The 23,053-nt window shown below is 41.8% G+C and overlaps 3 protein-coding genes across 37 annotated transcripts in view; 2 read left to right on the top strand and 1 right to left on the bottom strand.

Annotated features, from left to right (window-relative positions):
• The window catches only part of LOC102286905 (olfactory receptor 2A12), a 151,219-nt gene that overhangs the window by 51,555 nt on the left and 76,611 nt on the right, over nucleotides 1–23,053 (bottom strand). The gene's annotated exons all lie outside the window — the stretch shown is intronic.
• On the top strand, nucleotides 5,335–6,787 carry LOC102266229 (olfactory receptor 2A5). The gene has a single exon (XM_005906858.3). It carries the CDS (start codon nucleotides 5,790–5,792, stop codon nucleotides 6,765–6,767), a length of 978 nt encoding a protein of 325 aa, XP_005906920.3. The 5' UTR covers nucleotides 5,335–5,789; the 3' UTR covers nucleotides 6,768–6,787.
• LOC102265942 (olfactory receptor 2G3-like) lies at nucleotides 20,124–21,071 on the top strand. The gene has a single exon (XM_014481852.2). It carries the CDS (start codon nucleotides 20,124–20,126, stop codon nucleotides 21,069–21,071), a length of 948 nt encoding a protein of 315 aa, XP_014337338.2.

Genomic DNA, 23,053 nt, shown 5'->3' with positions numbered 1-23,053 from the left:
CAGCTAGGTATTTCCCAGGGAGCTGCTGAGATGTGGCAACTTCTGGAGAGTAGCTACAACAGGATTCTCTTATACCCAAGGCAGTTGTGGGACATGGGTGTGGAGGAAGGGTGTGTATTGGACTTGGGATAAGGTGAGAGTGAAAAGACAGGTAAGGGGCATGAAAGACAAAACCAGAATCCTGGGAAGGGTTCTCCCACCAGATCGCTGTCAGCAATAGTCCTAACAGAGCATCACCTGTAGATGGTGCAGAAGCAGTAGAGCCCAGTGAAGAGTGGCCTTTGGAGAAAGATCTGGGTTGTGCCCTTTAATACTGTGCAACATCAGAAAAGCTATCCTGTTTCCCAATTTCCTTTTTTCTAAAAATTCATAATTTTTGAGAAAAACTTGTTGTGGGATAAAATAGTAATAATAATAGTAACTACTGGCTTTAGAGCAATACTCTGCAGCCATAGTGTTGAGCAACTTTACATGTGCTGTTTCAATTAACCATCAGGACAATCCTTTGAGATTAGTACTATCATCATCACAGGTTTCTAGGAGAGGATGTAGACACACACAAGAGGTAACTCTCCCAAGGTCACTCTACTAATGAGCGATGGAGTCAGTACTCAGACCCAAGTCTGATTCTAGTGCCATGTGTGCTGTGTCCAGTTATTCAGTCGTGTCCGACTCTGGGACCTCATGGACTGTGGTGCCATACTCTTAATCGTTTTCTTATCCTGGGTGTAAACTAATTGGTCCACAATGAGCTCTTAGTGAAATGGGTTCTGTCTCTGGTTCATCCCCTATCTAATGACATGTCTAGTTGCCCAGACTAAGCCTGAAAGAGAAGCACATTTGAAGAAGATAATACAAGGACTGCCTGTGTGTTCTTAATTTCATTTTTTCTGTTTTCAAACTTTATTTCAGTTACCAACTTGCTGAGAAGAGGATTTTAGTTATTCTGGACATGGATAACCCAGGTAGACATCACCAAGAAGATCTGGGTAGTAATTTTGAAAGAGAAAGTGATGGGGAAACCATTGGACTGGGAGTCCAGTCTTGCAACAAACTCACTCTTATGCCATTGGCATAACTTCTTAAAGTCATTAATTTGACATTCATTAGCAACGACTCATACCTTGTGCTAAGAATTGGAGATAGAAAGGTAAGATATGGTTTTTCATCCTCAAGGAATTCCACAAACTTGTGTGTGTGTGTGTGAGCATGGGGAATAATAAAAGTACATTAAAGGTGTTATCAGAGCCCAGAGGAAGAAGTTATGAGGGGAATCACAGAATACTTCCATGATTAGGGTTTTTACCAAGAGATGAAAGCAGAGGAGGGCATTTCATCTGGAGGATGATTTAACATTAGCAGTAATAATAACTGACACATTGCTATAGTATTACATACACTTAAAATATCATTTAATCTTCACAAAAACCTTCAAGTTATATGTTATTCTCCCAGTCTTAGAGATGATGAAATAGGGTTTGAGATTAATGGCTTTCTCTGGGTTGTGCTGTTGGTAAGTGGCAAAGCGAAACTCAAACCAAATTTGACCCCCGAGCCTCTACTCTCTCCTTAGAACATACTGCCTCATGAGAAATAGATTTGTGAAAGGACCTGGAATATTTGGAGGGTCATGAATGAGCTGGTTTGCTTTCAGCTAGAGTCAGCAGACCTTTCTTGTAGGGGACCAGATCATGAATATTTTAAGCTTTGTGGGACATATATGATCTCTATTAGAGTTTCTCAACTCTTGTTGTAAGGCAAAACAGCCACAGACATAAATGAATATTTTTTCAACCATATTAAAAGCAAAAACCATTCCATTCCTAGATAGCAAGCCATATAAAGCACACAAGGTGAGTAGGTAAGTAATCAAGTTACTTACCAGGTTAGGTAAGAATTAAGTTCCAAAGTTACCTACCAGGTAGGTAAGAATCAAGTTCTTACCAGGTAGGTAAGATGAGTAGGTAAGTAATCAAGTTACCTACTAGATAGATAAGAATCAAGTTCCAAAGAGCTTTGAAAACCAAGCTAAGGAAATTAGACATTAGCTCATAAATAATGGGAGTTGTTTTTTTGTTTTTGTTTTTTTTAGGGTTTGTAAACAGGGAAATATCATGGTCATCTCTGTCTTTTTTGAAACTCACTCTGGCAGTGTGTAGATTGGGTTGGATGAAAGAAAGGCTAGAACAGGAAAGATCAGGGAAGACACTCCTGTTCTCCTTCAGTGAAAATATTCTTCTGAAATGTTTCTCATCTCAACTTTGTCTTGGATGTTGTATAGTCCTCCTGTGATTTAAATATAGTTGCTACTTAACAACTTTTAAAATTGTATTTTCCTAATTTGATTCTTAGAACATTCTCTCAAAGGACACAAGAATAAATAATTTTAAACAAGAAAGAATAACAAAGATTTAATGCAAGTTTTATAATAGTGTTTTCCCTTCAGCTTGTAGTCTACTATTTTTCTTAACCTTTCTTCTTTCTGGAAGAGACTATGTGGGACCTTCTGGGGGGCAGGAGAACAACCCTGCATGGATACCAATCATAGCTCCCAAGGGAGCTCCATATCTGCACAAATAAGACAGTAGGAACTTAAATTATCTCTTGAATTTTTACATTACACTTGATAAATACTGTATTCTCACTTTCTTTCAATCTTCTTTGGTTCTCATTATTAGCATATGACTTTGTTTTGACTAGCCTCTGTTATGAGGTTGGGTACATAGTGAGAAGTCACCCCTAAAATCATAGATTCTCTGAATCTTGGTGTCATTGAGCTTTAGAATCTTAGAATGTTTATGGCAAAGTTGAATTTTAATGTAGTACATCATGATTTCACATCCAAAGAAGTGATACCACACCTGAGTGACATGGCCTTACAGCTTCTGCTTGAAAACTAAAAATGGAGCTACTACTCATTATTGAGTAGTATTACTCACTAGAAGTTTCTTGCCTTTTTTTTTGTAACTGAGCTTAAAATTTCCCCTTTTACAACTTTTGCCACACATTTCTAATTTTCTTCCCTCCAGGAACATACAGTACACATTTCTACCTTTTTCTGCCTGACAACCTTCAGAATATTTAGTGAGCTCTCTTAAGTTCCTCCTAAGTCTCCCAGCTAAGCTTTCTCAGTCTCCTCCATTCTTCCATAAATAACAAGGTTTCATGGATTCCTTACTGATAAGCTCTTTTCTCTGTATAGAGAAGCTCTAGTTTGTGTTTTTTCCTTTTAAATTGCAGGTTCAAGAGTTAAAAACAGTTCTCTGGGTGGCTCTTGAGTTTTTTGCTTAACTCTGATAAATATCAGTTTCCTTAGTTGTAAAATGCAGCTAATAGTGGGTATTGACTTTGTGGGATGACCATGGATAATGTATGTAAATGGTCTGGACCAGTCCGTGTTCAGAAATCTGGTGTTGTTTAGTCGCTAAGTCATGTCTGATTCTTTTGCAGCCCTGTAGACGGTAGCCCTCCAAGCTCCTCTGTCCATGTGATTTCTCAGGCAAGAATACTGGAATGGGTTGCCATTTCCTTCTGCAGGGGATTTTCCCAACCCAGGGATCAAACCTGTGCCTCCTTTGTCTCTTGCATTGCAGCTGGATTCTTTACCACTGAGCCGCCAGGAAAGAAATCTGTTGATAGCTATGTAAATCCAAAGGAAAGCCTCAGAATGAGGTCAACTCCATTGCTAGCTCACTAGGAAGCAAAGTTCAGCAACAAGGATAGCTCCCATAAGTACAAATAGCAGCAACTGGTGCCCTTGGTGGGCCAGCTCGGACTCAGCCCTTTCATTTATCCGGCACTTAAAATACCTACTATACGCTAGGTACTGCTCTAGAATCTGGTAACATACAATAAATCAAAAAGATAAAAATTCCTGAATTCTTGTGAGGGAAACTGATGATTTCAAAAAATTATTTTGTACATTAGAAGTTGCTATTATGAAGATAGATAAAACAGAAAATGTACGGAGTATGGGATATTTCAGATTCAAACAGGATGATCAGGAAAGATTCAAGTCTTCCCTGCAAAGATGACAATTGAGTAAATTCTTGAAGGAGAGAAGAGCATGAACCATATCCACTAACTCTCATACTACTGCAAAGAGCCTCTAATGTGAGTATTAATATCATTTTTCTCATTTATCCAAGCCTGAGTCCCATCCACGGCTTTATGTAGTGTTATTTTAACACAAATTGAGAACTATCAGCCAGCCTTGTCATGCCAGTGCAATGCTTTAAATGTTGAAATTCTGACCCAAAGTTTTGAGATTCTCTATGAAAACCACTTGATAATTTGCAATGTTTTGCAATATGAACTTTCTACTCTCTAAAAGTGTTGATACACAGGTCAGCTCTTTCTCTCACAATGTTACCTAAAATGGGTCTATTTTGTGCTTGTGTGTTCTTAGTCACTCAGTCATGTCCAACTCTTTGTGACTCCATGGACTATAGTCCATCAGGCTCCTCTGTCCATGGGATTTTCCAGGCAAGAATACTGGAGTGGATAGCCTTTCCCTTCTCCAGGGGATCTTTCTAACCGAGGGATCAAACCCAGGTCTCCTACATTTGCCAGTGGATTCTTTACCATCTGAGCCATTAGGGAAACCTGCTAAACCCTGCATGAAATTGGTGCGAGGGACACATTTGAGACTTGGACTTTGAGTCCTGGCTCCGTCATTTACTCTGTCCAACACTGGACAGGTGATTTTATGAAAAGGAAGTCGTGACACTGACCTCAGTGGGTTGTGGTGACAACCAAATGAGATCACCTTTATTAAAACATTTTCATAGAATGCCATTTCGTTAAAGACAATTTCCTTCTTTGGTGTCTGGAAAAGGTGTGTATCTAGCAGTTATGGTTCTGTTGCAAAAGGACTAAGAAAAAAGGACTGGTCAGTATTGTGTTCTGCTGTCTAGGCCTGCCAAGGTGAGATCTAGGATGGAGTTCAAATCACCTGAAGATCCATTCCCACCCAATACTCAACTCTCTCCTGTGAGCAACATGGCTGTGGAGGAGTCCTTACTAGTTTTCAAGAAAAGCTTCGAGACACACAGGCACCTAATTTCCAGGTAAATAAGCTTCATTTTCTTGAGAAATGCCAGAAGCACAAACATGTTCTCTAGGTTTCGATTCTTGAGTCTCTGGCTGTCTTTATACGTCAATTTATCTTTATAGTTGTAACCACCGCAGGTAATGCTGGAATGGTGGGGGTGAGGGAAATAAAAGTTCTAGAGGAAAGATTTCTTTTCCCAAAAAAAGCTTCCTTGAAACTCCCCCTTTTTCTGAAAATTAATGGTATGTGGGTTTTCAAAGATACAGCATCAGAGAGGAAGACAAAGCCAAGAAGCAAGGGTTTTTGTTTGTTTCACATTTACACTGTCCTTGGTAGCACCTGCTTGTCTTGACATTTGAAAGAATGACTTTAGGAACTATAGAGTGCTCTACAACTTTTTGGTTTACCGTAAAACATTTTACATTTCCCTAGCCTCCTTCCTTTGATTTATGGGATGGGTACATGTGTGCGTTCTTCAAAATAAGATTTATGCCATGTACAGTTTTTCCATTGGGCCCTTGGAACTTTATTAAAGCTAGGTAGACAGATCAAAATCATTTCTATAATCCCTATCAAGTGCCTAGAGCAATGCGAAGCCAATTTGGATAGAATGTTCCCTGGCGTGGAGGAGGAGATCTTTATTTGATTGCTTGCTTAGTTCTGCGATGCCTTCAGTCCCTGCAGCTGTGGATCTTACACAGCATTCTCTCACTGAGACTGCAGGGTATTTAGGAATATGTCCTCTTCTCTCCTCAGAAGGAAGGCCACGCATAGCCAAGGTTGGAAAAATCAAAGCTCTGTAACCGAGTTTATCCTCCTGGGCTTCTCCAGAAATCCCAGAACCAACTGGATCCTTTTCTTCCTCTTCCTCTTCCTTTACTTATTTACAGTCCTGGGCAATGGTCTCATCGTTACTTTGATCAGAGTAGACGCACGCCTCCACACCCCCATGTACTTCTTCCTGAGCATCCTCTCTCTGCTGGATCTCAGCTATGCTACCACCACAGTGCCCCAGATGTTGATCCATCTAGTAAGCAAGAGTAAAACTATCTCTTATGTTGGGTGTGTGGTCCAGATGTACATTTTCCTAACCTTGGGCATCACTGAGACCTGGATTTTTGCAGCTATGGCCTATGACAGATATGTTGCCATATGCTACCCACTCCATTATAGGGTCAAGATGAGCCAAACCCTGTGTGTACTCCTGGCAGTCAGCTCTGCCCTTTGCGGTCTCACCTGTGCCCTCGTCTACACAGTCTTTGCAATGAATCTGCCCTACTGTGGCCCCAATGAAATCAACCACTTCTTTTGTGAAATTCCTGCTGTCTTGAAGTTGGCTTGTGCAGATACATCACTCAATGACCAAGTGGACTTTATCTTGGGCTTTATCTTGCTCCTGATTCCATTGTCCCTCATTCTGGCCTCATATGTTCGCATCTTCACTGCTATCCTAAAGATTGGCTCCACCCAGGGGCGAATCAAGGCCTTCTCCACCTGTGCCTCACACATCACTGTGGTCACCATGTTTTGTATTCCATGCATGGTCATGTATATGAGGCCTGGCTCTGAGGCCTCCCCAGAGGATGACAAGAAGCTGGCCCTGTTCTACAATGTCATCTCTGCCTTCCTCAACCCCATCATCTACAGCCTCCGGAACAAGGATGTGAAGAGGGCTTTCTTCAAGTTAGTTGGAATGAGTGCGGGCACTCAGTAAGCCACGGATGAGGGCTGTCTGCGGTGCCTCTGGTCTCTGTCTGACACCCACACGTTCACTGAAATCACTGGACTGAAGAAGGAGCCCAGAATAGGGAAGATATCTACAAAAAAACACTTTTGCATTTTATTAGGCTACTGGAAACATTAGGAAAGAAAGAACTGTGTTCAGGGATGAAACACATCATTGACTTTCTGTTGTTTTGAAAACGTCAACTCATTTCTCTGAGATTTAATTTTTATATCTGTACAGTGTGTTCCAGAATATTCTTTGGGCCTAAATAATAACTACCTTTATTGATCACTTTCTACATGACAAGCACTGTCTAAGTACTTTATATGTACTTTATTTTAATTCTTATAACAACTCCAGAGGTATGTATAATGATTTTCTTCATAAAGTTTAAAAATAGCAGCAACAACAACAACAAAAAACTTAGGCACAAGATTAAACAAGTTGCAAAGGCCACCCAGCTGGAAAGTAACACAATTGAGATTTGACCCCAGGTAGTATAGTTCCAGAGTCCAGGCTCTTCTCTAGTATATCATGCCATATCTCAAGGATTCAGTAGAGCTTTTTGAGGCTCAGCTGAGATAACAGATAGGATACCATTGAGGAAAATTCAAAATATTTAGGATTATGATTCTAAGTCATTAAGCTATAGGGTCAGATCCATCAAGTCAGAGCTCTGCTGGCTAATTTAGATCTTCCTCAGCAGTGTTTCATAGCCTAAGCAAGTAGCATCTTGCAGTGGAATAGTAATTTCTCAATAAATGTTTGTTGAGTGATTTCCTGGCCCTTCTCCATCCCTGGTCTGTCCACTTCTGCCGTTCTTCTTCACTTTCATGGATCCCTGTCTGATTTCCATTGTACCTACCCCACCATGGCTTTCAGCAATCCAGACCTTTATTTACAAAAAGAGTATGTTGGTTTCCATAACTGACTTACCCTTAAATTTCCTCTGCCACCTTAGAGAACAAGGGGAAGGGCCCCAAACTTTAGTCTTGACTTAATTTGTTGAGATCTTGGAAAAACCACCTAATCTCTCTGGAGCTCAGGCCCCTATCCATAAAATGGAGTCTGATGTGGAGATAATGACTGTACTATAATATTAATTTTAAGTTCAAGTAGAAATAGGCCTTAGAACTTAAATAATTGTATAAATTTTATCATTAGATAGTCATTGTCTTCAAAGCCAGATGCCTTAGAAAATAGTTATTACCTTATTAACAGTAGCTTGTATTTGTCAACTACAATGTTAATATCAGGCTTATTATGTGGTCAGAATATATGGATTGCATACTAATGATGGTAACTGAAAGCATATAAAGGCTTCCTTGGTAGCTCAGATAGTAAAGAATCTGCCTGAAATGCAGGAGACCTGGGTTTGATCCCTGGGTCTGGAAGATCCTCTGGAGAAGGGCATGGCAACCCACTCCAGTATTCTTGCCTGGAGAATCCCATGGACAGAGGAACCTGGCACGCTACAGTCCATGGTGTCACAAAGAGTCAGACACAACTGCAAAACTAACACTTTCTCCTTCATACCTTCAGCACACACACACACACACACACAAACATCAAAATTAGTGGGATGCAATCACATCAGTTTTCATTCCAATCCCAAAGAAGGGCAATGCCGAAGAATGTTCAAACTACTGCACAACTGCACTCATCTCACACGCTAATAAAGTAATGCTCAAAATTCTCCAAGTCAGGCTTCAAGAGTACCTGAACCATGAAATTCCAGATGTTCAAGCTAGATTTAGAAAAGGCAAAGGAAACAGAGATCAAATTGCTAACATCCGTTGGATCATTGGAAAACAAGGGAACTCCAGAAAAATATCTACTTCTGCTTTATTAGTGGCTTCCCTGGTGGCTCAGGTGGTAAAGCATCTGCCTGCAAGGCGGGAGACCCGGGTTTGACCCTTGGGTCGAGAAGATCCTCTGGAGAAGGAAATGGCAACCCACTCCAGTACTCTTGCCTGGAAAATTCCATGGATGGAGGAGCCCAATAGGCTATAGTCCATGGGGTTGCAAAGAGCTGGACATGACTGAGCGAATTCACTTTCTTTCTTTCTGCTTTATTGATTACACCAAAGCCTTTGACTGTGTGGATCACAACAAACTGTGGAAAATTCTTAAAGAGATGGCAACACCAGACCACCTTAACTGCCTCCTGAGAAATCTGTATGCAGGTCAAGAATCAACAGTTAGAACCAAACATGGAAAAACAGACTGGTTCCAAATTGGGAAAGGAGTAAGTCAAGGCTGTATATTGTCACCCTGCTTATTTAACTTATATGCAGAGTACATCATGAGAAATGCTGGACTGGATGAAGTACAAGCTGGAACCAAGATTGCTGGGAGAAATATCAATAACCTCAGATATGCAGATGACACCACCCTTATGGCAGAAAGTGAAGAGGAACTAAAGAGCCTCTTGATGAAAGTGAAAGAGGAGAGTGAAAAAGTTGGCTTAAAGCTCAACATTCAGGAAACTAAGATCATGGCATCCGGTCCCATCACTTCATGGGAAAAAGATGGGGAAACAATGGAAACAGTGAGAGACTTTATGTTTTGCGGCTCCAAAATCACTGCAGATGGTGACTACAGCCATGAAATTAAAAGATGCTTGCTCCTTGGAAGTAAAGCTATGATCAACCCAGACAGCATATTGAAAAGCAGAGACATTATGTTGCCAACAATGGTCCATCTAGTCAAAGCCATGGTTTTTCCAGTAGTCATGTATGAATCTGAGAGTTGGACTATAAAGAAAGCTGAGCACTAAAGAATTGATGATTTTGAACTGTGGTGTTGGAGAAGACTCTTGAGAGTCCCTTGAACTGCAAGGAGCTCCAACCAGTCAATCCTAAAGAAAATCAGTCCTGAATATTCATTAGAAGGACTGATGCTGAAGCTGAAGCTCCAATACTTTGGCCACCTGATGCAAAGAACTGACTCACTGGAAAAGACCCTGATGCTGAGAAAGATTGAGGGCAGGTGGAGAAGGGAATGATAGGGGATGAGATGGTTAGATGGCATCACCGACTTGATGGACATGAGTTTTAGCAAGGACTGGGAGTTGGTGATGGACAGGGAAGCCTGGCATGCTGCAGTTCATGGGGTGGCAAAGAGTTGGACATGACTGAGCAACTGAACTGAACTGAACTGAACTGAATCACATCAGCTGCCACATTAACCAGGAACTAATCTCGTGCTATCAAAGTAAATTTAAATTTCTCTCACTCTGGGGTCAGATAAATATTAATTGCTTTGTAAAAAGCAATACAAGATAAATCTTGTAAATCAGCTACTCTCTACAAGTCTAATAGGATTCAATTATCAAAATATTCTAATTGCACTTAGTCGCTTAGAAACAAGTTTTATTTGTAAACCAAAGATTATCTGGATGTTGAGAAAAATGAGAGGATACTAAATGCTAAGAGTGCATTTTGCTTATTAGCAACTTTCTCAAGAAGATAAATGTAGGGGAGTTGACAGCCTAGAGAGTTCTTAGCAATCCCCAAGCATTAAGGGAACATAGGCCTTAAGAGTGATATGGATGGATTGTGAGAAGGGAAGAGCCTACTCTAGTCCCAGGGTTTCCTGCCTGAAGGCCATAGCCTCTAAGAAGAGAAGTCCAGGGGAAAGAGGAGCCTTGATTTTCTGGAGAAAAAAAGAATGAAATTGTCAGCAAGACATTCTGACTGTGTTTCCTGAGGACTTATTAAGAAAATTGTTCTGGGGCCATTAGAAAGGATATGTGAGAGGACTTCCCCGGCAGTCCAGGGGTTAGGACTCCATGCTTCTAAAGCACAGGGTGCAGATTTGATTCCTGGTTGGGGAATTAAGATCCTACATGCTGCATGGCACGGCCAATAAATAAATAACTAAAAAGGAAGGGCATGTGAGGATTATCTGCTGAAATGACTGGACCTTATTTTTCAGAGCTCTCAGGGCAGTAGAAACCCACAGCAGGCCCCTCTAATTTCCCCACCTCCCAACATGATCCCTTACTCTGGGCTAGTCCTGACTCCCCAGGTCTTTGCATAGGCTACCCCACCTGGAGTGTCCTCTCCTCACTCTCGTCTACTGTCCCCTTACTTGTTCATCAGGGCCTCGTATGGGTCTCTTCTCAGGAAGCTTTCTAACTACTTTCATCTAGGATGAAAGATTTTTTCTACTCCCCAAACTCAGTGCCACCAACTAAGCACTCAACTTTGGCCTCAGAAACACATGGAGATCTTAAAGGCTCTAACTTTCATCTCGTCCCTGAGCCCCTTTGAGAACAAGAACTACTAATACATCATTCAGATGTATTTGCATAAAGCTATTTCAAATGTTTATGACTATGAATGTCCTTTCCCCACATTGATGATTTGAAAAAAAAAAAAAACTCAGTGAACTGGAAATAAAAGGAAATTTCCTTATTCTGACCAAAAAAAAAAAAATCTATATTAAAAACCTCCAACTAACATCACAAAATGATGAACAATTAAATGTTTTCACTCCTAAAATCAGTACCAAAATAAGGATGCTTGCTCTCAACAATCCTATTCAAAATAGCATGGTAAACTTTAGCCAGTACAACAAGGCTAGGAAAGAGAATACAGGAAAGGAAGAAGTAAAATTTCATCTATTTTCAAATAACCTAATTGTCTATGTAAAAAATCAAGGATTCTACATTAAAACTCCTATAATTAATTAATTTAGTAATGTTACAGGATTCAGGATGAACACATAAAAATCAATTTTATTCCTATATACTAGCAATGAACAATTGGAAACTAGAATTAAATACATAATATTATTTATGATGGACTTCCCAGGCAGTTCAGTGGTAAAGAATCTGCTTGCTAATGCAGGAACCGCAGGAGATGCAGGTTCGATCCCTGGATCAGCAAGATCCACTGGAGAAGGAAATGGCAACCCACTCCAGTATTCTTGCTGAGATAATCCTATGGACAGAGGGGCCTGGTGGGCTACAGTCCATGGGGGCTGCAAAGAGTCAGAAAAAACTGAGCAACTGAGCATGCATGAACACTATTTTTAACTTCATAAAAGTCAAATGCTTAGTGGTTTTGATTTGCATTTCTCTGATAATGAGTGATGATGCTCAACATCACTCATTATCAGAGAAATGCAAATCAAAACCACTATGAGGTACCATTTCACACCAGTCAGAATGGCTGCGATCCAAAAGTCTACAAATAATAAATGCTGGAGAGGGTGTGGAGAAAAGGGAACCCTCTTACACTGTTGGTGGGAATGCAAACTAGTACAGCCACTATGGAGAACAGTGTGGAGATTCCTTAAAAACTGGAAATAGAACTGCCTTATGATCCAGCAACCCCACTGCTGGGCATACACACTGAGGAAACCAGAAGGGAAAGAGACACGTGTACCCCAATGTTCATCGCAGCACTGTTTGTAATAGCCAGGACATGGAAGCAACCTAGATGTCCATCAGCAGATGAATGGATAAGAAAGCTGTGGTACATATACACAATGGAGTATTACTCAGCCATTAAAAAGAATACATTTGAATCAGTTCTAATGAGGTGGATGAAACTGGAGCCTATTATACAGAGTGAAGTAAGCCAGAAGGAAAAACATCAATACAGTATACTAACGCATATATATGGAATTTAGAAAGATGGTAACAATAACCCGGTGTACAAGACAGCAAAAGAGACACTGATGTATAGAACAGTCTTATGGACTCTGTGGGAGAGGGAGAGGGTGGGAAGATTTGGGAGAATGGCAATGAAACATGAAAAATATCATGTAGGAAACGAGTTGCCAGTCCAGGTTCGATGCACGATGCTGGATGCTTGGGGCTGGTGCACTGGGACGGCCCCAGAGGGATGGTATGGGGAGGGAGGAGGGAGGAGGGTTCGGGATGGGGAACACATGTATACCTGTGGTGGATTCATTTTGATATTTGGCAAAACTAATACAATTATGTAAAGTTTAAAAATAAAATAAAATTAGAAAAAAAAAGTCAAATGCTTAGACATAAATTAACAAAACATGAACTATCATACCCTTCAAAACAGCCTAAAGAGGGTAGATTTTGCAGTAATAGAGATAAAAGGCATGACATCATCCATTAAAGAACCATGACATTAGATTTACATCTGGAATGATCACTCTGGCTCTCATGTGGAAACTAAATTGAAGGAGAAGGATACCAGCTGCTGCACTCACTCAGGCAGGAACAGATGAGAAGCTGAACTGTTGAATAAAAGAGCAGCTACTGAACATGAGAGGTTGGTATTAGATAAGAGGTCTTTATGAGGTAGACTCATTAGCTAGGTAGGTATAGGTAGCTCATTAGGAAATGGTGAGGTAGACAGAGGAGTCAAGGGTGAATCCCAGGTCTGGTTAATCAAGTGGGTGATGGGGGATGAGTGCAGAGTGTAGCCCTTTCCTGCCCTCCAAACCCATTCTTTATGGTGCATAGAAACTCTCCCTGGCTTGCCTGCCCAGGCCTCCCAACCCCCCGCCATTTCTCAATCCAAGCACTTGGTCTAATTGATATTCATATTTCTGGCCCTTTAGACTATGAAGCTGAGAAGGGAGCACCTGAGAGGAACAGGAGGCATTGGGATGGGAGGATCAGGCTCTTGAGTGTTTGGTCTTGAGTGCTACACTGGGAGGGTGAAAAGTGAGCTTGGGGCTTGGGAAGGCTGCTATGGGGCCTGGAGAATCCCACAAAGGCTCATTAAAACATCTGATCTGTTCTCCCTGAGGATCAGGAGCAGAATACTAAAGGAGGACCCAGCAGGCCCCCAGTGCATCCCACCCTAAGCCCAGCACCAGGTAAGGAGAAGGGCCTGAGGCAGGGAACTGAACCATGCTCACCCACTCCTGGGCAGCCCTGTGTTCCCCATATGTCTGACTGTGTGCCTGCCTGCTTCCACCTCCTTTCCATCCTTATCAGGCCACCCAGGCCTGTTCCCTGAACTCTGTCCTCCTCTGTTCGCTGACTTCTCTGTGTACAGTGGTCTATCCGTCTCTTGGTCATTTTCTTTCCTTCCTTTTTTTTTTTTTGAATATTCAGAGATTTAAATTTTATCTTATTTTTAAACTTTACAATATTGTATTAGTTTTGCCAAGTATCGAAATGAATCCGCCACAGGTATACCCGCGTTCCCCATCCTGAACCCTCCTCCCTCCTCCCTCCCCTACCCTTCCTCTGGGTCGTCCCAGTGCACCAGCCCCAAGCATCCAGTACTGTGCATCGAACCTGGACTGGCGACTTGTTTCATACATGATATTATACATGTTTCAATGCTATTCTCCCAAATCTCCCCACCCTCTCCCTCTCCCACAGAGTCCATAAGACTGATCTATACATTGGTGTCTCTTTTGCTGTCTCGTACACAGCGTTATTGTTACCATCTTTCTAAATTCCATATATATGTGTTAGTATACTGTATTGGTGTTTTTCTTTCTGGCTTACTTCACTCTGTATAATAGGTTCCAGTTTTCCAAGTGAGCTCCTCAGCTGAGGGAGAGAAAAGTAGAAGAAAGTGAAGGCTGTTGTATGGAGCTGAGGCATTTGACTCTCCTCTGAAGCCCACTGAGGATAGAAGTCAAGACACTGGTAAGGATAGATCAAGGTATTGATGACAAGTTAATAGAAGTTAGAACCTGGAAGGGGACATTAGAAGTGGGAAGAGCTGTGAAGTTCTTATTTAGGAAGGGGAGAGATGTAACTGCTTCTAAACAGGATATTGGTATCCTAGCACTCTTTTCTGGTACAGCCTTAGGCCAGGCCTTGGGATGGATGGGAAGAAGGCTCATAGTGGGCTTGGAGCTCCCCATTCACTTGCTCCTGGTCCTTCTATCCCGCTGCACATTCCTCAGTTTTGCACCATAAGACTATGAGTGGGATGCTTACTGAGAGACTACTACAGTGGTCCAGGCATCAGGTCCAGATGAAGCTGAAAGAAGAAGCGCACAGAAGGATGACCTAGAGAGAGTGAACCAGAGACCTTCCCACCTGACCAGCCGCACTAGTCCCAATGACACTTTGCTTGATCCTCTTATGGGGTCAGCAAGTTCACTATCTCCCAGGTCAGTTGATCCTATCCGTGATCTGCCCTCACTAATATGTTAGTTATATTTTGCTGGAATTTACCTCCCTAGTAGAATTCGCAAGTGCACTTTTTAGGACCTGGAACAAGTCTCATCCATCTTCCACATGAAAGCCTTTCAGAGAGTAGGCCCTCAGCTTCCAGAATTCTCCTACCCTTTCATTCCATGTGGCAAACACCCCCACTTGCCTCAACTCTTCCTCACATGATGTTGTTTCCAGACGTTTCTTTATAACCTCTTTCAACTTACTTATCGTCCCCTTAAAACGTGGCCCCAGAAGGTGGTCTGGCTTCTGCAGACACAGTTCCATGATACCTCCTGTGATCTCACAGCATCTTTTCTCAGTTTTGTCACTTTACGATGATGTTTTAGGAACATCCTTGCATTGATCCCCTTTCAGTCTTCAGTTATTTCTCAGCTGAGCTGACTATGTATGGCTGGCTTTTTAAGCAGAGGGGCAGGGAATTTTACATTGGTGCTATAGCATTTTTTGTTGTTGTTGTTGTTGGCATACGCTTCTTGTTCTATCCAGTTGAGACTTGAAATCTGATTTGCAATGACATGATCAGATCTTCTTCCTCACCATCTACACAAGATGTGAAGAAAGAACCTGTGAGACTGGTCCATGGGAATGTATCTTGAATTTTCTGGTGGTTACAGTTAGATGTCAGACATGACTGAGTGCATACACACACACACAGTTAAATGATCTGTATCCTCCTCATTCATACATCTTCCCCTTTGTTTATGCTCTATTGAAACTGCCTCTCAAGACTTGTGTTCTTAGTTTTGTTGCTGTCTGCTTCCTCAGAGACCATGCAATAGCACCTCTTTCCCTTTCTTTTGGATTTCCCCCAGTGTAATACACATTCTGAACTTTTACCTTAAGAAAATGACAAAGGAAACAAAGCACTCCCCTCACCTTATGTCCCAATCTTAGATATCTCCTCATCTCAGTCCTTCTCTTTATAGCCAAGTTCACTCCTCATAACCCACTGATTTCTGCCTTCATCACTCCACAGAAATTTCCCACATCCAAGCAACTAATAAGTGTGGCATTATTGCATTTTTTGAAAAGTTTTAATTCCTCTTGCTCTCTCTATAGCATTTAGCATAATATGCACTCATGGAGATGGTAGTTTCCTGAACTTACAGTGTCAAGCTCTCCTGCCTCCCTGGATGCTCTCGTTTAAGCCCATCTCTTCTCCTGCTGATCTCTCCAGTGTTCCTCCTCCCAGGTTGCGTCTTTGGAACCTCTGTACTCTCTCTGAGGTACCCCTGAGAGTTCTCATCCATTCTGTGCCTTAATTACCTTCTAAAGTTTGGTTTTCTGCTTAGATCTCTTTCCTGAGCTCCAAAGCAATCTGTCTAACTCTTTGATGATCAGATCCTCCAGGACACTCGATGTTTCAAACTCTGCATGTCTATAATAGAATTAAGAATGACTTTCTGACCATTTTCTCCCCACCCCATCACTCTTTCTTTCACCTCCACCTGTCCTGTAATGGTATTACTGTCAACTTAGCTTCCCAGGTTTGAAACCTCAAACTCATGCTTGTTTCCTCCCTCTTCCTCATCTTCTGTACCGCTTGGTTACCAAGTCTTGTCCACCTCTCTCTCTAATCTCTCTTCTCTTCTTTGTTGTCTGGAATGTTACCCTTCTCCTGTCTTTCCTTCATACCTCTCAGCTGGTCTTTCTCCAATGTCTTTTCCTAACTTCCACCCAAATAGTGATATTTCTAAAATCTAAGTAGGAAGTCAGGAAACACCTGGGGTAACAAGCAAATTTGGCCTTGGAATACAGAATGAAGCAAAGCAAAAGCTAACAGAGTTTTGCTCAGAAAACACACTGGTCATAGCAAACACCCTCTTCAGACACAAGAGAAGACTCTACACATGGACATCACCAGATGGTCAACACCAAAATCAGATTGATTATATTCTTTGCAGCCAAAGATGGAGAAGCTCTATACAGTCAGCAAAAAAAGACCAGGAGCTGACTGTGGCTCAGATCATGAACTCCTTATTGCCAAATTCAGACTGAAATTGAAGAAAGTAGGGGAAACCACTAGACCATTCAGGTATGACCTAAATCAAATCCCTTATGATTATACAGTGGAAGTGAGAAATAGATTTAAGGGACTAGATCTGATAGATAGAGTGCCTGATGAACTGTGGAGACAGGGTACAGGAGACAGGAGTACATTGTACAGGAAACAGGGATCAAGACCATCCCCATGGAAAAGAAATGCAAAAAAGCAAAACGGCTGTCTGGGGAAGCCTTACTAATAGCTGTGAAAAGAAGAGAAGCAAAAAGCAAAGGAGAAAAAGAAAGATATAAACATCTGAATGCAGAGTTCCAAAGAATATCAAAAAGAGATAAGAAAGCCTTCCTCAGTGATCAATGCAAAGAAATAGAGTAAAACAACAAAATGGGAAAGACTGGAGATCTCTTCAAGAAAATTAGAGATACCAAGGGAACATTTCATGCAAAGATGGGCTCGATAAAGGACAGAAATGATATGGACCTAACAGAAGCAGAAGATATTAAGAAGAGGTGGCAAGAATACACAGAAGAACTGTACAAAAAAGAGCTTCATGACCCAGATAGATAGTCATGATGGTGTGATCACTCACCTAGAGCCAGACATCCTGGAATGTGAAGTCAAGTGGGCCTTAGGAAGCATCACTATGAACAAAGCTAGTGGAGGTGATGGAATTCCAGTTGAGGTATTTCAAATCCTGAAAGATGATGCTGTGAAAGTGCTACACTCAACATGCCAGCACATTTGGAAAACTCAGCAGTGGCCACAGGACTGGAAAAGGTCAGTTTTCATTCCAATCCCAAAGAAAGACAATGCCAAAGAATGCTCAAACTACTGCACAGTTGCACTCATCTCACATGCTAGTAAAGTAATGCTCAAAATTCTCCAGCCAGGCTTCAGCAATACATGAACCATGAACTTCCAAATGTTCAAGCTGGTTTCAGAAAAGGCAGAGGAACCAGAGATCAAATTGCCAACATCCACGGGATCATCAAAAAAGCAAGAGAGCTCCAGAAAAACATCTAGGTCTGCTTTATTGACTATGCCAAAGCCTTTGACTGTGTGGATCACAATAAACTGGGAAATTCTGAAAGAGATGGGAATACCAGACCACCTGACCTGCCTCTTGAGAAAACTGTATGCAGGTCAGGAAACAACAGTTAGAACTAGACACGGAACAACAGACTGGTTCCAAATAGGAAAAGGAGTACGTCAAGGCTGTATATTGTCACCCTGCTTATTTAACTTATATGCAGAGTACAGCATGAGAAACGCTGGGCTGGAAGAAGCACAAGCTGAAATCAAGACTGCCAGGAGAAATATCAATAACCTCAGATATGCAGGTGACATCACCCTTGTGGTAGAAAGTGAAGAGGAACTAAAAAGCCTCTTGATGAAAGTGAAAGAGGAGAGTGGAGTCCCTTGGACTGCAAGGAGATCCAACTAGTCCATTTTAAAGGAGATCAGTTCTGGGTGTTCTTTGGAAGGACTGATGCTAAAGCTGAAACTAAAGATTCACATCATGGGCCCTGTTTTTGGAGAAGTTTAGCTTTCAAAGGCTAGTTCAGGTGCTTCTTTAATGGATCCCCATGACCCTCTATACTTACTCTTGTCATAGCACTTATCACTTGAGTACCATTCATTGTTTATCTGTCTCCTTCCTATGTGTGTTCTTTGAGGGTAGAAATTTTTTATTTCTGTATCCCTAGTGCTTAACACAGCATTGACTGCCAGCCCATATTTCCATCAGAGTGCTAAATACATTGGAATGTGATTTGTGTCTTTATTCTTCTATTTCCCCCAAAACACTGTGAGCTTCTTCAGGATTAGGAGTATACCATGTTTGTTCTGGTCTCTTTCAGTTTTGTTTACCATTTGATATACAACACCAGGAAGATAATTTGACTGGAATGAACATCACTGAGCTTCCACTTTGTGCTAGCTACAGTGCTGTGTGCGCCATGCATATCATATATTACTTCTCACAGGTTCTGTTCCTGTTTCTGGTAGATATTATGTAGATTTTACAGAGAAGGAAATGAGGTTAAAGGAGACTAAATTACTTGAACTGGCCACAGTTGAAGTACCAAGACTTGAATGTCAATCTTCTGATTCCAAATCCCATGTTCCTCCACTAGAACCACTTCCTATGATGCCAAAAATGAAGAATCAGCTCTAACTTTTGAGATATAAACTAAACTTTGGACTTCCCTGACTGTCATAAGTCTTGACTCTAGGAGAGAAAGAGACCCCAAAGTATAGATTACCACTAGGAAGGTATTCCCATCAAGCTGAAAGAATCAGAGATGCCAAAGCTGACTTCAAGCCAAAAAGACAGCTATTATTCTGCCTCAATTATAGTTTGAGGGTCAAGCAGGAAGACTTTTTTTCTGTTGTGAATAAGGCCAGGAAGAGGCCCAGTGGTGAGCAACTCCATCTGAAATAAAATCAGATATGAGGAAGCTTCCAGAGACACCAAAGATTCAAGAAACACAGACCTGGATAAAATTTTCAAAAAAATTTTCATATTCTGGAGTCATATAATCTTGCCCATATTTCTGACTTGCCCTGCCTGTATATATGTAGTGATTTGAAGTTTAAAGCACCAAAGGAAAGAGTTTTGAGTGATTTGTTTTTTGACAGGAGGGAGAAGGAAACTTCAAATCTTCGTCATCACACTCTACACCAAAGACTAAGGCAGAAGAACCTCAAGCAATGTGCTGTGTGGTTGTGGCTCCTGAAGCACAAGAGAGCAGATGGCCTTGCTAGGACTAAGAGAGGAAACACAATGAGAAACTGGAAGTTCTGATGAAAGATTCACACTTGAGAAAATGAAAATCTCATAAAGTTTTCCCTGCCCTTCCCTAATTTAACCTCATCCTAGACAGACCTCAGTCAATGACCTGATATTAATCCCGAGTGAGAAGGGGACAACAGAGGATGAGATGGCTGGATGGCATCACTGACTCGATGGATGTGAGTCTCAGTGAACTCCGGGAGTTGGTGAGGGACAGGGAGGCCTGGCGTGCTGCGATTCATGAGGTCACAAAGAGTCGGACACGACTGAGCAACTGATCTGATCTGATCTGAGTATCTAAATAAAATCATCGACCTTGCCAACAACTGAACAATCATGGTGATTGATATGCATCCTAAACTGGGACAATAGTTGGTTCATTTCTCTTTCTACAGCTGAAGGAGAATGCAGGATTTCCTCTGGGAGAACCAGAGCTCCGTGTCTGAGTTCATCCTTCTGGGCTTCTCCAAGGATTCCCAAATTAATACAATCCTCTTCAACATCTTCCTCTTCCTCTATGTCTCTACTCTTGTGGGCAATGGGCTCATTGTCACCTTAATCCACCTGGACTCCTGCCTCCATACACCCATGTATTTTTTCCTCAGTGTCCTCTCCATGCTGGATATGAGCTATGTCACCACCACTGTGCCCCAGATGTTGGTTCATCTGGTCTGTCAGAAGAAAACTATCTCTTATGTTGGGTGTGTGGCCCAGATGTACATCTTTCTGGTGTTGGGCATCACTGAGGGCTGGCTGTTCTCTGTCATGGCCTATGATAGATATGTGGCCATCTGCTACCCACTCAGGTACAAGGTTATCATGAGCCCATGGCTGTGTGGGGCAATGGTGGTCTTTTGTGGACTGTGGGGGGTGAGCTGCTCTCTAGTATACACGGTCTTCACTATGCGCCTGCCCTACTGTGGCCCCAGTGAGATCAACCACTTCTTCTGTGAGGTTCCTGCTGTTCTAAAGCTGGCCTGTGCAGATACATCCCTCAATGACCAAGTAGATTTCATCCTGGGTTTCATCCTTCTTCTGGTACCCCTTTCCTTCATTCTGGCTTCTTACATCCGCATCTTTGCCACCATATTGAGAATTCGCTCGGTCCAAGGTCGGCTCAAGGCCTTCTCCACCTGTGCCTCCCACATTACTGTAGTCACCATGTTCTGTGGACCCGCCATGTTTATGTACATGAACCCTGGGGCCAATGCCTCCCCAGAGCGGGACAAGAAACTTGCCCTGTTCTACAACGTCATCTCTGCCTTTCTCAACCCCATTATCTATAGCCTCAGAAACAAAGATGTAAAGAGAGCTTTCCTCAAGCTAACAGGCTGGGGCAGGACCACTGAATGAGGTCACTGGAACACAGAAGGCTACGACCAGACCTGAAACCATAGGTTCTGTGGTCCTTCCACCCCATTCCCTACCATAACCCTATAGATAGGCAAGAATCACTGACTGTTAGGGGAGATGATATGGAAAGTAAGTAGCTGGGTGGGACATGATGACTCCAGTGGGCTCTCTTCAAACATCAAGAGACTAAACTATGGACATCTTGCCGAGGAAAGATCCATGTCTAATTTTTTCCTGTTTCCCCAGGGCCCATCAAAGAGCCTGACAAATCAAAGCACTTACTCAAAGCAAATGTTGAGTAACTGAATTCATGAGGATTGGACCTATTAAATCAACTCTAGGTAGATGGGACAAGATGGGTCATAGGACCCAGATTAGTGAACTTTATTTTATCTCAATAAAGAGCATCAACAGATCTAAAGAAACATAGTTTCAGGGTAAAGGAAAGGTGACCTTTAGAATGGGATTCAAGGGTTGGTGATTGTCCATCCAGTATTTCCATGATGTGCCCCTGCTATGGTGAAGAGATACTTTGAGGGAGTCTCTCAGTGATACAGGTAAAATGTCACCCAAAAGAAATTGTAGTGGGTCAGAGCTCATACTGTGCAGCAAACCATCACTTTGTAGGATTGTTGTGAGAAGTCAGTGTAGGTAGCATTCTCAAAACAGTGCTTGATACACTGCTTGCTTTACATAAACATTGTCCTTCTTCTTGTTATAGTTGACTTCTTTTTCCTAACACCTCAATTACCAAGCAAACAACTGAGACCATTTCCACTTACAGACAGTAGCCATTCTGCTCTCTGGAAAGGGATAGCTCGCAATACAATTGAAAAGGTTGGTATTTGTGTATACTTCATCCTTATGTGGATTTAGTGAGTTCAGTAAGTAGGATCTGTCACCAAGAAGCTTATCAGCGAAACTATAGAAAAATAATATCCCTTCAAGATACCAAAAAAGAGGCCCTGATTGCAAACAACCACTGCTCCTCAAGGATACCTCCATTGATATTCTCCCAGGGTAGAGCTTTCAAAATAAATATTTGTCCATATCTGAATTGAGTAATGATGGTGTTAATAGAGTACTTTATTCAAGAGGATATCAACAGGTATGGAAAGAGATGGATATCATAATGGGTGCTGGTTCTTCTTACCAGTGCCAGAGCCTTTTACCCATGGCTGTGGCCCCTGAGAGTCCCCAGCACCCTCTAGCAGGCACAGAAAAATTGCTCCACAGAATCTTAGGAATTGTACTGGCCACACAGCATCTATCATACCAAGAAAGGCAGGTAACACCGCAGTGAGGCCTGAGTCAGAGAAGTAAGCTTTCACCTTTAACGAATCACCTGCAAGTTTTGGTTTCACTCTTTCTACTAACTAGAGAACAAACAAAAAGGAGGCAGGAGTTCCTGGCATTTATTTTATCCTTGTCATCATCCTGACATCCCACAGTTCATAGAGCCATCCCAGTCTTTCCCATTCCAAATTTAGCTTTGAATTTGAAAGTCTAGATCACCTAGTGGAACGAAGGACAGGTTATTCAAGGAAACGGTGCCATGGCGAAATATTGTCAAATTCTTGCTTTGAACCCACAGGAAATTTAAAGCCATTAGGCTCCCTTCTGACAAATATTAGGCCTCTTTAGCATCAGAATTGTTGAATCGACATTAATTAACAGTCCTCAATAAAAAAAGTGATGGTTCCCATGAAGGTGATACAGATTCAATCTAACTGAATATCAGTGAAGCTGCTTTGGACTCAGTAAGAAAGTACTGGTGATTGTGGTGTTGATGACAGAATGAATATAACTTGTAGAGGAAGAATAATGTTTGACCTTCCCACTCCACAGCATGTTATAGGATGTTTGTTTACCATGTTTTGAAAAGTAGTAAGGAACAGGGTTTGAGGAGAGATCCTGGGGCACTGGGAGAGCAAGTGAGCAGGAGTCATGTACAAAGACTGGAAGGATGCACCAAGTCCCCC

Source organism: Bos mutus, chromosome 3 (assembly GCF_027580195.1).
Source record: "Bos mutus isolate GX-2022 chromosome 3, NWIPB_WYAK_1.1, whole genome shotgun sequence".
In the NCBI taxonomy this organism is placed as follows: Eukaryota; Metazoa; Chordata; class Mammalia; order Artiodactyla; family Bovidae; genus Bos; species Bos mutus.
The sequence above is the reverse complement of the archived record's forward strand: the minus strand, read 5'-3'. Positions and strand labels throughout refer to the sequence as shown.